The sequence below is a fragment of the Quercus suber genome, unplaced genomic scaffold, assembly GCF_002906115.3.
Source record: "Quercus suber isolate HL8 unplaced genomic scaffold, Cork oak 2.0 scaffold_74, whole genome shotgun sequence".
Taxonomy (NCBI): domain Eukaryota; kingdom Viridiplantae; phylum Streptophyta; class Magnoliopsida; order Fagales; family Fagaceae; genus Quercus; species Quercus suber.
The window spans coordinates 1,537,921-1,552,242 of NW_027069539.1; the positions used below are offsets into that span (position 1 = coordinate 1,537,921).

General features: G+C 35.7%; 2 protein-coding genes across 4 annotated transcripts; one reads left to right on the forward strand and one right to left on the reverse strand.

Moving 5' to 3' along the window:
* Positions 1–1,111: 1,111 nt before the first annotated feature.
* On the forward strand, positions 1,112–7,806 carry LOC111994449 (uncharacterized). 2 transcript variants are annotated; one of them, XM_024026340.2, is made up of 7 exons: positions 1,112–1,517; positions 1,985–2,295; positions 2,390–2,575; positions 2,706–2,807; positions 2,892–2,966; positions 3,067–3,183; positions 6,318–7,806. In XM_024026340.2, the coding sequence occupies exons 1-7, from the start codon at positions 1,247–1,249 to the stop codon at positions 7,566–7,568; spliced, it is 2,313 nt and encodes a 770-aa protein (XP_023882108.2). In that variant the 5' UTR covers positions 1,112–1,246; the 3' UTR covers positions 7,569–7,806. The 2 variants fall into 2 exon arrangements, with proteins under 2 accessions (XP_023882108.2, XP_023882121.2); XM_024026353.2 differs by having other exon boundaries at positions 2,892–2,963.
* A 2,787-nt stretch (positions 7,807–10,593) lies between these two features.
* LOC111994777 (tubulin-folding cofactor E) lies at positions 10,594–12,322 on the reverse strand. 2 transcript variants are annotated; one of them, XM_065773402.1, is made up of 6 exons: positions 12,129–12,322; positions 11,555–11,646; positions 11,396–11,472; positions 11,235–11,312; positions 10,883–10,988; positions 10,594–10,752 (listed from the first exon to the last, which is right to left on the reverse strand). In XM_065773402.1, the coding sequence occupies exons 1-5, from the start codon at positions 12,173–12,175 to the stop codon at positions 10,890–10,892; spliced, it is 393 nt and encodes a 130-aa protein (XP_065629474.1). In that variant the 5' UTR covers positions 12,176–12,322; the 3' UTR covers positions 10,594–10,752; positions 10,883–10,889. The 2 variants fall into 2 exon arrangements, with proteins under 2 accessions (XP_065629474.1, XP_023882432.2); XM_024026664.2 differs by having other exon boundaries at positions 10,594–10,988; positions 12,129–12,312.
* Positions 12,323–14,322: the final 2,000 nt, after the last annotated feature.

Here is a 14,322-nt window from a genome sequence, read left to right on the forward strand (position 1 = left end):
ATTATAATTTATTTAATAATTATTATCATAATTTTATTTTTTTTAAATGATTTATAAAAAGTCATGGTGTTGTCATGGTAGAGAATAACTTACTCATGTAACTTATCATAATGTCAAACTTATTCTATAAAAAATGTAATGAAGAATATAAAACTTCTATAGTTGCACCTTCTAATAAAAATTAAATTTGCTAGAAAATAATGGGGTTTCCCAAGGCTATCCTATTAAAAAATATTATATCTAATTAACTCAAATAATATAATTTTAGTTATAATATATTTAATAATTATTATCATAATTTTATTTTTTTAAAATGATTTATAAAAAGTCATGGTAGAGAATAACTTACTCATGTAACTTATCATAATGTCAAACTTATTCTATAAAAAATGTAATGAAGAATATAAAACTTCTATAGTTGCACCTTCTAATAAAAATTAAATTTGCTAGAAAATAATGGGGTTTCCCAAGGCTATCCTTCAATCTCATTTCCTAAATAAAAATTCATAGTTTAAACTTGTGGCACCTCTAAACTCCAACAAGATATATCTTTTGAAACTCGCTTAAATTCTTAAGGACATTTTCATAATTTGTGAAAATTTTAGGTTCATTTATTTTGTTAGTGAGTCATTAAATGTAATAGAGTTGATTTGGGTTATCTGGCTCTTGTTAAAGTTATTAAAGAAAATAAAGAGATCATTGTTTGGCTTGAAGAATTTCTCACATTTTTCTTTCCCATTGTAAACCAAAACATTGAATGAATAAATATATCTATCATTTAAAAAAAAAAAACCCAAAATATGTTTGGTAATTAAAAAACAATTTAAAAATCTGTAAAAATAATTTCTTAGTATATAACTAGCAACAATCCCATTTATCCATTCTAGGCCTAATATTATGACTAATAAATGGACATTTTCAGAACCCAAAACAACCAATCTATTGGGCCCCAACAAAAGGCCCATTATACCATATCCATACCCACAACCCGCAAACCACAAACCCATCCCCAATAACCCTAACCCTAAAAAAACAAGACAGACAAAAATTGGGTCTCTTTCATACACACAGAAAAATATCTCATTCTCATATATAAAGCCTTAAACCTCTCTCAAATCTCTCATCTCATTCTCGCTCTCCCAAAAAAAAAACTCACTCACTCACTCAATCACTGACACGCAAGCACCAAAAAAAAATCATCGAAGAGAGCGAGCTCAGGTAGCACAGAGTTTCCGTGCACCCTATAATGGCGGAGGAAGGGTTTGTTGTTGTTGGTGGTTCGGAGGCGGAGGAGGTGGCCGACCCGAGCCCGAATTCGCAGCCGGATCACCACAAGCGGAAGCTTGAGGATCTGGAGCTCGGAGCTCCGGAGCACGGCCACATCGCCGATTTGAATGCCGACCCCGAAGACGTTCCGGCAGACGACGACGACGACGAGGATGATGAGGACGACGACGGCGCTGACGTGGTGGAGCCCGTGAAGCGGCAGCGGCTTGATGAGAAATCTGACGGCTCAGGTGTGTTGTTGTTGTTGTTGTTGTAATTAGGGTTTTATTAGGTTTTGGTTTTTGTGTGATTTTTTTTGGTGCTGAATTTGTTCTCTTTTTTGTAATTAGGGTTTTTTCGAATCAATGTCTGTGATTATTTTTTTTTTTTCAAAGATTTGATTTTTAAATTTAGTTTTTGTTTTTTCTTGAAAAAAAAGAAGATTACATTTTGGTATTTTAAGCTGGAAAATCAACGTCTCCTAATTAGGTTAAAGGAAAATGAGATGGGAAAGTTGTTGGGTAAAGTATATTCCAGTTTAGGAAAATGAAAAGAAATGTAAGCACACTTTTCAAGAACTTAAGAAAGAAGCAATAGATTTTTTCAAACATAAGTGACAGTTTTTTTTTTTTTAAGTGCTTTTTACACAACATATTTACTGTGGGTGAATTTGGTTTCTTGTTTTCGATTAAGTAATGCCCAAATTTTCGTGTTATAGCTAATGAAAATGGGTACCAACAAAAGGAAGAGAATGGGGATGAGCCTGTTGGTGAGAACAATGAGGAACCTAACGTGGAGGGTTTGCAGTCAGAGGATGCCCAACCTCTTGCTGAAGAAGTTCTGGAAACAGTGGCTGACGGTGAGGAAGCACCCTCTGTGGAAAATCCCGAGACGGGTGATGCCCAACAACCATCTGTTGAGGACTGTGCGACGGAAAATGCTCAAGAGCCATCTAAAGAGCAGAATCAGGAACCATTTGCAGAGGGTGCTGATACTACATCACGCAAAATGGAGGTGCCTAATAATAAGGTGTGTTGACTAATCATGCATCTTCTGAAAGATAGCCCTCTAAAGAGTTGAATAAGTTTCTGACTGATATATTGTACAATGCATGCTGTTGCAGGTTGGAGTTCTTATTGGAAAGGCTGGGGATACTATTCGTTACTTGCAGTACAATTCAGGGGCAAAAATTCAAATCACAAGGGATGCTGATGCTGATCCACAATCTGCAACAAGGCCTGTGGAAATAATAGGAACTTTGGATAGTATAACTAAGGCTGAGAAGCTTATAAATGCTGTCATTGCAGAGGTTTCCTACTTGTCTGAATTTTAGTTTTATTTTCCCGTTGTTACTCCTTTTTCATCTCACAGTGTGCAATATTTTGGTATTTTGGTTGTTTCTTTTGGAGATTGCTTGATTTTGATGTGTTATTCTGCAGGCTGATGCAGGGGGTTCTCCTTCCCTTATAGCCAGGGGCCTCACTACTGCACAGGCTGCTGCAGCATCTGAACAAGTACAGATACAAGTTCCAAACGAGAAGGTTGACAGTTAGTCTTTTGATGACTAATGTGTATTAATTAATTTGAACCATTATTTATGTAAGCCACAAGCTTTCTTGGTACAGGTTGGCTTAATAATAGGCAGGGGTGGAGAGACTATTAAAGGTCTGCAGACCAGAACAGGAGCACGCATCCAGGTAGTTGTAGACTAAATGGGGGTGTAACCTATTTCTTTATTTTGTTGAAGCTTTGTGATGCGACATGTGTGCTGATGGTATTTTTTCTGTTTTCTCCCTTTAGTTGATACCTCAACATCTTCCAGAAGGAGACGAATCTAAAGAAAGAACTGTACGTGTGACTGGTGACAAGAAGCAAATTGAAATGGCTAGAGAGTTGATAAAGGAAGTTATGAGTCAGGTTTGTTTTTTACCTTATGCTTTTCTCTAGGGAAAGAAATGCAGTTAAATTGTGTTATGATTCTATAATTGTTTTCACTGATATTGGTTGCTCTGCTCAACAATTACCTGTGTAAATTATCCTTCACATCTCCTTTTACTGAAATCTCCGGGCAAGCCGATGTAAGAAAAAAAAGTATAAACATTTTGGAAAATATAGTAATAGTATTCGCATGTATTGAGGGAGATTATGCTGGTCATTTTCTAACAATCAGTATTGCTATGTATATAAATTGTAATACTACTTGAAAGGCTGACAAGTGGAGTAGCTGGGATAGTTACTTGACTTTTATGCGGAAAGTTGCTACATATTAAGCCTGCATAGTTGTACGAGGAGAATTTTGCACATTAAGTTCTATTGATGTTTCGGTTAATCTTATATTATTACTTCTAAGTAGTTGAAGATGGGAAGAATTAAATGATTATGGTGGTGCTGTTGTTATTGTCATCAACCTCTGTTGTCCTGTTTTTCTTTTGAATAGGATCTAGTAACTATCAATAGTGCCTGTTCATGCCTTGTTTAGGTTAGTGCGGATGTGTTCTTCTCACTGGACTGCTTGAGCAGCATTTCTGTATCTTCAAATCTGGCAAAGCAACATATACTGTGGTCTTGACATGTTTATCTGTCCAAACAACTGAATTTGCATGTCTGTGTCACCTTTTCATTTATTTAGGCTAGAATTGTTTGATAATCTTGCCATGGGAGTGAGAGATTGATCACTTGAATAGTTCATAAGAGTTTGCGATATTGATGAATGATCCATGCCAAGGTCACTTGAATGCTGTTAGGAAGATCATATATTCAATCCAAGATGTCGGTTGCCATGATTTATTTATCTTGAAGGTGCCGATTTCGAATTGGTTGGCTTTAAAAATGCAGATTTGGCTATTGCCTTTTCCATGGGGTCGGCATTGCTTTCGTGGTGTAGCAATAGACAACCACTCTTCACTCTCAACCATGAAAGAAAGGTATCAGGCATTAAATCTCAAGATTCCAGGATGTTAATAGTTGGTAAGACTGCTTTGAGACTTGAAAGTTAAAAAAAAAAATCATAATACAGTAAAACTATATTATATTAACCTTAGTGCTCATTAGTGAGACCCATGTTCTATGCATGAGATGTGTTGGAAGAAAGCAGCATGTTTGGTGAAGTCATAATGATTAAAAATGCGTGTGGGAGAGTACCTCAGAACTTGTGTCTAATTCTATGTTTGAAGAATATGGTACATGTCATTTGATATTACATTAAGCTGCAGTGTAAATGCTAAAAGCATGGCCATTATGTTACGTATAAGACCTGAGCTGAATTAATGTTGAACATCTAGGATATATGTGTGAATGTTATTTAATTATAATTGTCTGGGAGACCTTGCATCTAACCAGTGATGTATCTGTGTTGATAAACTTGGAATTTTGAAGGTGCATTAATTGTGAATGTCTTGTCTTTTTGAACATTTGATTAAGTTATGAATGTTATGATCATCATTGCTGTTTATTATTATCAAATTTGAGATGTCATCTGAATGACTTGGTGTTTTGTACTAGTTGCATAGAAATAGAAGTATCTTGTTTTTTCGTTTGTGCCCTTTTATTTCATGTAATCATTCTAGTATTCACTTTAATGATGTGATGGAGAGTAAAATGGTGTGATGTTTTTAGTTTTTGGAGTATTATTATGCCATTTAGGAAACTAGAATTAGGTTATAGAATATGATTATACCATTTAGGACGCTAGAATTATGCAAGATGGGAAATTATACTTGGATTGTTTTACAAATTTGTTGATCCTTAAGAGAAAGCAATACAGAACATTCAAAACTTGTGGAGTTCACTTTGATATCGTTGTTGACAATACACTTTAATGTGTTCAGGTATAGTTGATAATAGTTATTGTTTCATAAAAACTACTCTTTCCCCCCTCCCCCCTGTAAACTTCTATGGATGTTCTCTTCCCATTAAACCATGGCCATGATGTCATCCTCAGTCACTCTCCAGATGAAGGTAAATATATTTACCCTCTCGTACTAGCATATATATGTTAGACTAATAGCAATTTAAATCACTCTTTAACCGGGAATGATCCTTGAATGGATGGACAAGGAGGTAAAATGAAGAATAAGATTAAACATATAAAGAATTGGTAGTGTTGTTGGTAGTTGTTGCTTGATTTTTATTTTGAAGCATGATGATTCTTTTCAGGACCAAGTTAGCATTGGCTATTGACGTATAATTTTTGCATATTTTGAAAAAAAGGATTATGGTTTTGCTATTGCTTTTGCTTTTGCTTTTGCTTTTTAGATGTGTGACCAAACCAGTCATTATGTCCTCAAAACATAGGAGTCTCATATTCATGGAGAGGTCCTTGCCTTGTACAATGAATAGAGGATTTCCATTGATGAGTGGGAGTGTTGATGGACTGATTAGTCTGGTTGATGAATGTCTATGGTCAGGTTTAAATCTAATGGATGCAAGCTTAAAATTGATTGAAGCAGAGCCCCTCCACCCCCCTTCCCCCCAACTTTTTTTTTTCATGTTCTCTTCGTGGTTGAAAAGGAATAATTGTGATAGTTTTACTATTGGTTTTTAGAAAATTTTGAAATGGTATGTTCTTTGTAGCATTGCAAAGTTTAAATTGTCTGGAAATTGTAAAATGTGATTTGTTTTGTTATATGTTTGTATCTTGTTCTTGGCCTACTTTATCTCTTATATTTGATTTCTTTTTATAGTAATATTCATATATTCTTCAATGAACATGTGTCTTGCTTGTTATAGTACCTGCTCTTTCGAAGTTGCTGTTGTAATTATAGTATTAGGAGTACAACTCATAGCACAGTTTTTTTCTTTTGTGTTGTTGTCTTTGCTCTCCTTTTTCTCTCGTTTGATTTTGCATTAATGACATGTGATGCATATATATATATATAGATATATATATATTTATTCTCATTCAAACAAAATGATTCCAACGTCTTGAACAGGAGATGTGGTTACCAAGCTCAAGCAGCAGTTTTTCATTACCTTCTACCTTGTTAATGTTCTTAATTTAACTGTGAATGGATTACTAATTTTTTATTTCTTTATGTGATTGCTTGGAGTAGCCTGTGAGGCCATCATCTTTCTCGGGTGGTTTCAATCAGCAGGCCTATCGGCCTCGTGGATCTACTGGACCACCTCAATGGGGTCCACGGGGTCCTCATCCTGCAGCATATGATTACCAGCATCGAGGACCATATCCAAGTCATAACCCACAGTATCCATCTCCAGGATATGGGAGTTATCATCAACAAGCCCCTCCAAGGGGCAACTACAGTGGTGGATGGGAACAAAGGCCTAGCATGCAGGGTCCACCCTCACATACTGGTGGTTATGATTACTATGGCGGACAAGGAGGCCACATGTCTGATGCCCCAGCATCTGCCCAACATTCTGCTCCAATTGCTTCACATGGTCATGGCCCTTCCCATGCTGCTGCTATGGGTCCACCATCATCCCAGGCAAATTACAATTATGGACAACCACAGGGGCCAGATTATGGACATACAGCTCCTTATTCTCAGGCAGCACCTCACCAGCAGAGCTATGGCCATGGATATGATGAACCAAAATATGAAAATCATGCTCCAACACAGCATCCCTATGGAGGACATGGAAGTTCTCAGCCAGTGTACTCACAGACTCAACCGGGTTATGCTGCACAGCAGTATGGTAAGCCACAGCCATACGGACAGGGACCACATCCCCAATCCTATGCCCCTCCTAGAGCCACTCAACCGGGGGAAATGCCTTACCAAGGTTCTGCTCCTGCTCAATCATATGGCCCAAATTCAACTCCTCAACAGCCTTACCCATATCAATCCAGTGGGCAGATGCAGCAATCATATCCTCCATATGGTTCTGTACCTGCTGCTGATGCTTATAATCAGCCACCACCTGCATCTGGTCCTGTTTATCCACAGCAAGGAGGGCAGCCAGGTTATGGTCAGCCTGGTGCACAGCAGGCACAAGGGTATGCGCAAGTGGGTCCTACTGGGGGTTATGGCCCATACGCAGCTTCACAACAAGGTTACCCTGAGCAGGCAGCTCCTAACAATGCAGCTTATGGTTACCAAGGACCACAAGATCCTGCTTACAGTGGTGCCCCTGCTTCAGCCTATAGTGCTCCACCAAGCGGTCAGCCAGGTTATGCTCAACCAGCTCCAACTCAACAAGGTTATGACCAGTCTGTCCCACAATCAGGAGGTTATGGAAGCGCACCAGCAACTGCTCCGGTTGCTTATGGCAAAACTGTGTCACCTCAGCCTGGTTATGCTCAGTATGACTCGACTCAAATGTATGGCGCACCTCGTTGAAAATTTTTAGTCAGTGTTTCTGTTGAGTTGAGTGATTATTGTATTAGGTATTTTACCAAGTATTTGCTCAGTGTAATGTTGAGTTTAAGGCGGTTATTGTATTAGGTATTTTTCCAAGTATTATAGCTTGGTCATTTAGGTCTCTGACTGTCGATGCAACTTCTGTCATTGCTTTTTCTGATGTAGTGCTAATATTTGTGATTGAATATTATGAACATTTTAACAAAAGAATTATGAAGATGACGTCTGGTAATGGCTTTTGCCATGGGATCCAAAAGGAAGAGAATTGGAAAAATACGTATGAAGAAATTGCCAAAAGAATTGTGGATGGACATTGATCAGGACATGCCCTGTCCATATTCTATATAATGTCTAAAATATTGAAAAGTTGAAGCAATAAACATTTATTGTAGTTATGATCATGTCATTATTCTTGATCATGTCATTATTTTTTTTCTTCTCTAATTTTATTACACTATTATGTATATAAATTATTAATATTGAAACTGTCCAAATTACAATCGTTAGTATTCACATCCATTACTTTACCTTTACTTATATATACTACACTATCGTTGGATAAATTCTTCTACAAATGATTAGATCAGTCTTATTAAACCTGACCCGGTCTGGCCTGACTGGTTGAACTGATGACTCGGTGACCCGGCACATTAACTGGGCTAGGTGATCAATTGGATTAGAAAAGTATGTGACCCGGTCAAAATCGGTGCAACCCAGTGGGTTTTAAGCAATCTGTGTGACCCGGTTGGGTTTTATTAACCTGGTCGGGTTTGTGAATTATGTAAACATATATTAATAGATTCACTTTATTGATTCTTTTATTATTTAAATGTGTGATAATATGGTAATTTAAACAAGAAAAAAATTTTAAATATCCAAAAAAAGCATTGTTCCTTGCGCCCTGCCTTGCGAGCTGCTACTATGCATAAATTTTTTTATGCTTTGAAGTCTGAACATATGTACTTGGCCAACAATTAGCACGTAACTCTGACCATATAACTCTATGCCGCCAACTATCTTCTTGTTTAGGTCTTTTTTTTTTTTTTTTAATACTTTTATTTCTTGATTGCTTTTTAGTTTAAGCATCTTTGGTTTTTTTTTTTCCCGTGTACAGTGTGAGTGTGTTTTAGCTGACTTTAACTTTACTAACTAATATAAATTAATTTGTTTGTTTCTTCAAATGCTATTGCTTATGAAATATTGATTTTCAATTATAATGGTGAGTTTAATTTAGGCATATGCCTTTTTTTTTTTTTTTCCTTTTTCTTTTTTTAATTTACATATTCAGGTTATGATTTCTCAAACTTAATTTTATATATATTTAATTTTTTAAATTCTTTTATTTGACCATGTGGTTCGACCAATAACTCACTGGTTGAACTAGTGAGCCAGTGACCCAGCTCATAAACCGAGTCAATGTCCGATCCGGGTTTAATAAAAAGGCAACATAGTTGGCTGCACTATAAAGCTGAAATGGCTAGCAGCGCCATAGAGTTGAGAATAAAAAGACTAAAAAGCCTCTACTTTTTCCCTAGCTAACAAATGAAGTTACAAGCAACAAAGTAATTTCTACCAAATGTGTTAGCAGAAAATTATAGAGAAAAAGACCAAAAAGTGGGGAATAAACATCGACTAACCTTGTGCCAACAAAGACCAAAAAGTGTTCCAAGCTCCAACGTTTTTTTCTCAGCTTACATATATATGTAAAAGCAACAATGTAATTTTACCAATCTGTTGAGTCTTTACCATTTTAAGTTTTTTAGTGTCGTTTTGCTAAACACAAACAGCACAATTGTCATTTTTATATAGAGTATAGACACTTTTAACCTACCTATGTACTTAAGAGTGAAGATGGTAATTTAACTAAAAAGGCAACACAGCTGGCTGCCCTATAAAGCTGAAACGGCTAGCAGCACCACAGAGTTGAGAATGAAAAAAACTAAAAAGCCCCCACTTTTTCTCTAGCTAATAAATGAAGTTACAAGCAACAAAGTAATTTCCACCAAATGTGTCAACAGAAAATTATAGACGAAATGACCAAAAAGTTGAAACAGCTAGTAGCACCACAAAGTTGAAAATAAAAAAAACTAAAAAGCCCCCTTTTTCTCTAGCTAATAAATGAAGTTACAAACAACAAAGTAATTTCTACCAAATGTGTCGGTAGAAAATTATAGAGGAAAAGACCAAAAAGTGGGGAATAAGCATCGGCTAACTCATAGGTAGCAAAAAACAAAAAGTGCTCCAAGTTCCAACGTGTTTTTTTTTTCTTTTCTCAGCTCACATATATTTGTAGAATCAATAAAGTAATTTTACCAATCTTTTGAGTCTCTACCATTCTAAGTTTCTTAGTGTTGTTGTTTTGCTAAACACAAGCAACTCAACTGTCCTTTTTTTATATAGAGTATAGTCTGTATAGATAAAGGAGAGTATAATCATAATCATCTTCCAACCTGCAGTTTTTTTTTGCTCATTCTAGTAGTAGCCATGATCAATTCTGTTCCCGTTGGGCTCTGGGATTGTTGTTGGGCGCATGATCTAAACTACGCCAAGTGGAATGGTCTAATAGTTTTTCAGCTGGCACATATGGCTTGCTAGAAATGCCTATATTTTTTGTCGATAAATTGTGTCCCTGAGGGATTGTATTAATTGGGCCCTAACCTTCAGATCAGCCGATATATATGCTGGGTTCCTCCTGATATTTTCATTAAACTTAAAATTTGATGGAACGTAAAGTGTTTTAGGAAATCTGGGATGGGCTGGAGCAGGAAGGATAGTTAGAGATAGGACGGATGGTAAATTAATAATATGATTTTCTATGGAAATTCGTATTACCATAAATAATGCAATTGAACTATGTGCTGTTTGCCTAGGGACATCTTGTTACAAATTGAAAACAATAATTTATACTGGATCCTCAGATTCTTAGTTCAAAATGGTGGATGTATCCATATTTAAAGAGCAACTAATTGGTTGGTTGACCATGTTGATCTCCAGCATAAGCAAGTTTTTGAGTAAGCTGCTTCATGTTTGTAAATTCAACCTGCATCTAATCATCGATATGCAGACTTTCTGCACAATTCTGACAATACAATAGAACACCATGATACCAGCTTTTACAGAGACATGTTCTGTCTGGTTATGCAGACTTTCTGCACAGAACACCCTATCAAAGTATAAACAAAAATTTTAGAGCAAACCATAGTATGCATTACATGCATCAACAAGTGGAGAAATTGCAGAAAATCACAGAAAGTAATATTCTCTCTATAAGTATATTAATTGTGCGACATTACTTCTTTGTTAACTCTCTTCATCAATAAGAATGGTTGACCCATTCCCAATTCCAAGGTCCATCAAAGATTCCATTTCATCGTCAAGCAATATCGGTAAAGGAGAACCCTGAAAATTAAGGAACACAACTTATTAGCAAGAGACATTAGTTGCTGATGTACAAAATTCTCTTGGTTCTTATGCTTTTGAAGCACAGGAGGCAGTGACCAAGGCATGTGTATTGATATTTCAAAAATGACATCTTTTGGACATATATTTGAATAAGAATCCAAATCCAAAATGTGTAACTTCTCAATATATGGTGTAGTGTTATTATCAATGATATTCAAAAAGCAAGAGACGGAAGGGACAAACCTCTTCTTGAAGAAACAATTTAGGCTTGATAGACTTCAACTTGAAAAAGCTTTCAGATAGACTCTTTAGCTTACCAACCTAAAGTAAATGAAATCATTTTAAATGTAAAATCCTAAAATTCATCCAACTAGACACAATTCAGATAAAGGTTGGAATTTAACCGTGGTGGTTGCTGGCAATTTCTTAGTCAATGGAGGCTTCTCGCCCATAGTTGCTCCCACACATTTCAAAGTGATAGCTACATGAATATGTATAGACCAAATGATTATAGATATTGTAAGAGCAAAAGAGAAACTGATATCAGAATGTTGGACTCATACACAATAGTCCTGAAGCCATTTTTTGAAGGCTTGCTACTCCAACGGATGGCCTTTCATCCTCAATTCCATGAAAATTTTTAAGCTCAGCAAACCTGTAATTTTAGAGCAAGAAGTCCATATCATGAAAGTTTACAATGTCGAAACAAAATCAATTTTTTGTAAGCCCATGTGAAATCATACTAGGAAGTAATAGTCCATAAGGTGACACTTCCGGAATTTACATCAAGATCGGTGTTCTATTCTATTAAATCTACCCATAGTTGCTATCCCTGGAATAAGACATGGCAACAGAGTCTGAACTTTTCCTAAACCATCTGAATTACTTTGTTTAATTATTTGTGTTTCAAGGAGGAACACTAAACAGTTAGTTAGACTTGTAGCAGAATGGTTTTTTCATTGTAGATAAACCTAACGCTAATACCTTTACATCAAAATGTTCAGAAAAGTTCAGGAAACAACATACATATCTTAGGACACAAAATATTTAGGTATTCCATACTTATTTACAACCCTGCCTCAATATCAAAACCCTGTAAAGGTTAATTGGGCAAACACTTGACTGGAGTAAATTTACCTGGGATGCACTTGTTTGATTTCTTGAGGATCATGCAACTTGGACATAATTAAACGAACATACCTGCAAAAGAGATCATGAGTAAATTATCTTGTGAAAATAATCTGCAATACACCTTACCATACCATCAAAGCCTAGTTTCTCTCCACCACTCCCATCAGAAACCACAAATGTACGAATTTTCGGGAACCATGAATCATGTGTATTTTCTTTGTTAAACATCATATAGAGCACATAATGCCATATAAATAGATAACCCCGTTAAACTGAAAAGAAATTATGGTATTCAAAAGATTTCTCAAAATCAATACATAGTAAGGGTTTTTTTTTTTTTTTACAACTATCTTCTTGTTTAGGCTTTTTTTTTTTTTAATACTTTTATTTCTTGATTGCTTTTTAGTTTAAGCATCTTTGGTTTTTTTTTTTTTTTGGTGTACAGTGTGAGTGTGCTTTAGCTGACTTTAACTTTACTTACTAATATAAATTAATTTGTTTGTTTCTTCAAATGCTATTGCTTGTGAAATATTGATTTTCAATTATAATGGTGTGTTAAATTTAGGCATATGCCTTTTTTTTTTTTTCCTTTTTCTTTTTTTAATTTACATATTCAAGTTATGATTTTTCAAACTTAATTTTATATACATTTAATTTTTTAAATTCTTTTATTTGACCATGTGGTTTGACCAATAACACTAATAACCCACTAGTTGAACTAGTGAGCCAGTGACCCAGCTCATAAATGGAGTCAACGTCCAATCCAGGTTTAATAAAAAAGCAACATAGTTGGCTGCACTATAAAGCTGAAATGGCTAGCAGGGCCATAGAGTTGAGAATAAAAAGACTAAAAAGCCTCTACTTTTTCTCTAGCTAACAAATGAAGTTACAAGCAACAAAGTAATTTCCACCAAATGTGTTAGCAGAAAATTATAGCGGAAAAGACCAAAAAGTGGGGGATAAACATCGACTAACCTTGTGCCAGCAAAGACCAAAAAGTGTTCCAAGCTCCAACGTTTTTTTTCTCAGCTTACATATATATGTAGGAGCAACAATGTAATTTTACCAATTTGTTGAGTCTCTACCATTTTAAGTTTTTAGTGTCGTTTTGCCAAACACAAACGGCTCAATTGTCCTTTTTTTATACCAGAGTATAGACACTTTTAGCCTACCCATGTACTTAAGAGTGAAGATGGTAATTTAACTAAAAAGGCAACACAGCTGGCTGCACTATAAAGCTGAAACGGCTAGCAGCACCACAGAGTTGAGAATAAAAAAACTAAAAAGCCCCCACTTTTTCTCTAGCTAATAAATGAAGTTACAAGCAACAAAGTAATTTCCACTAAATATGTCAGCAGAAAATTATAGAGGAAATGACCAAAAAGTTGAGACGGCTGGGAGCACCACAAAATTGAGAATTAAAAAAACTAAAAAGCCCCTACTTTTTCTCTAGCTAATAAATGAAGTTACAAACAACAAAGTAATTTTCACCAAATGTGTCAGCAGAAAATTATAGAGGAAAAGACCAAAAAGTGGGGAATAAGCGTCGACTATCTCATAGCCAGCAAAAAACAAAAAGTGTGCAAAAAACAAAAAGTGCTCCAAGTTCCCACGTTTTTTTTTTTTTTTTTCCCTCAGCTCACATATATCTGTAGGATCAATAATGTAATTTTACCAATCTTTTAAGTCTCTACCGTTTTAAGTTTCTTAGTGTCGTTTTGCTAAACACAAACAGCTCAACTGTCCTTTTTTTATATAGAGTATAGTCTGTATAGATAAAGGAGAGTATAATCATAATCATCTTCCAACCTGCAGTTTTGTTTTTGCTCATTCTAGTAGTAGCCATGATCAATTCTGTTCGCGTTGGGCTCTGGGATTGTTGTTGGGCGCATGATCTAAACTACACCAAGTGGAATGGTCTAATAGTTTTTCAGCTGGCACATATGGCTTGCTAGAAATGCCTATATTTTTTGTCGATAAATTGTGTCCCTGAGGGATTGTATTAATTGGGCCCTAACCTTCAGATGGGCCGATATATATGCTGGGTTCCTCCTGATATTTTCATTAAACTTAAAATTTGATGGAACGTAAAGTGTTTTAGGAAGTCTGGGATGGGCTGGAGCAGGAAGGATAGTTAGAGATAGGACGGATGGTAAATTGATAATATGATTTTCTATGGAAATTGGTATTACCATAAATA

What these genes read in the sequence shown, in the direction of transcription:
- LOC111994449 (XM_024026340.2), top strand. Translation starts at nt 1,247, where the DNA reads ATGGCGGAGGAAGGGTTTGTTGTTGTTGGTGGTTCGGAGGCGGAGGAG. An exon ending in TGGAGGTGCCTAATAATAAG is followed by an intron (nt 2,296 to 2,389) that starts GTGTGTTGACTA and finishes ATGCTGTTGCAG; the next exon opens with GTTGGAGTTCTTATTGGAAA. An exon ending in TAAATGCTGTCATTGCAGAG is followed by an intron (nt 2,576 to 2,705) that starts GTTTCCTACTTG and finishes GTTATTCTGCAG; the next exon opens with GCTGATGCAGGGGGTTCTCC.
- LOC111994777 (XM_065773402.1), bottom strand. Translation starts at nt 12,175, where the DNA reads ATGTCCAAGTTGCATGATCCTCAAGAAATCAAACAAGTGCATCCCAG. An exon ending in AATGGCTTCAGGACTATTGT is followed by an intron (nt 11,473 to 11,554) that starts GTATGAGTCCAA and finishes ATATTCATGTAG; the next exon opens with CTATCACTTTGAAATGTGTG. An exon ending in AATTGCCAGCAACCACCACG is followed by an intron (nt 11,313 to 11,395) that starts GTTAAATTCCAA and finishes CATTTACTTTAG; the next exon opens with GTTGGTAAGCTAAAGAGTCT.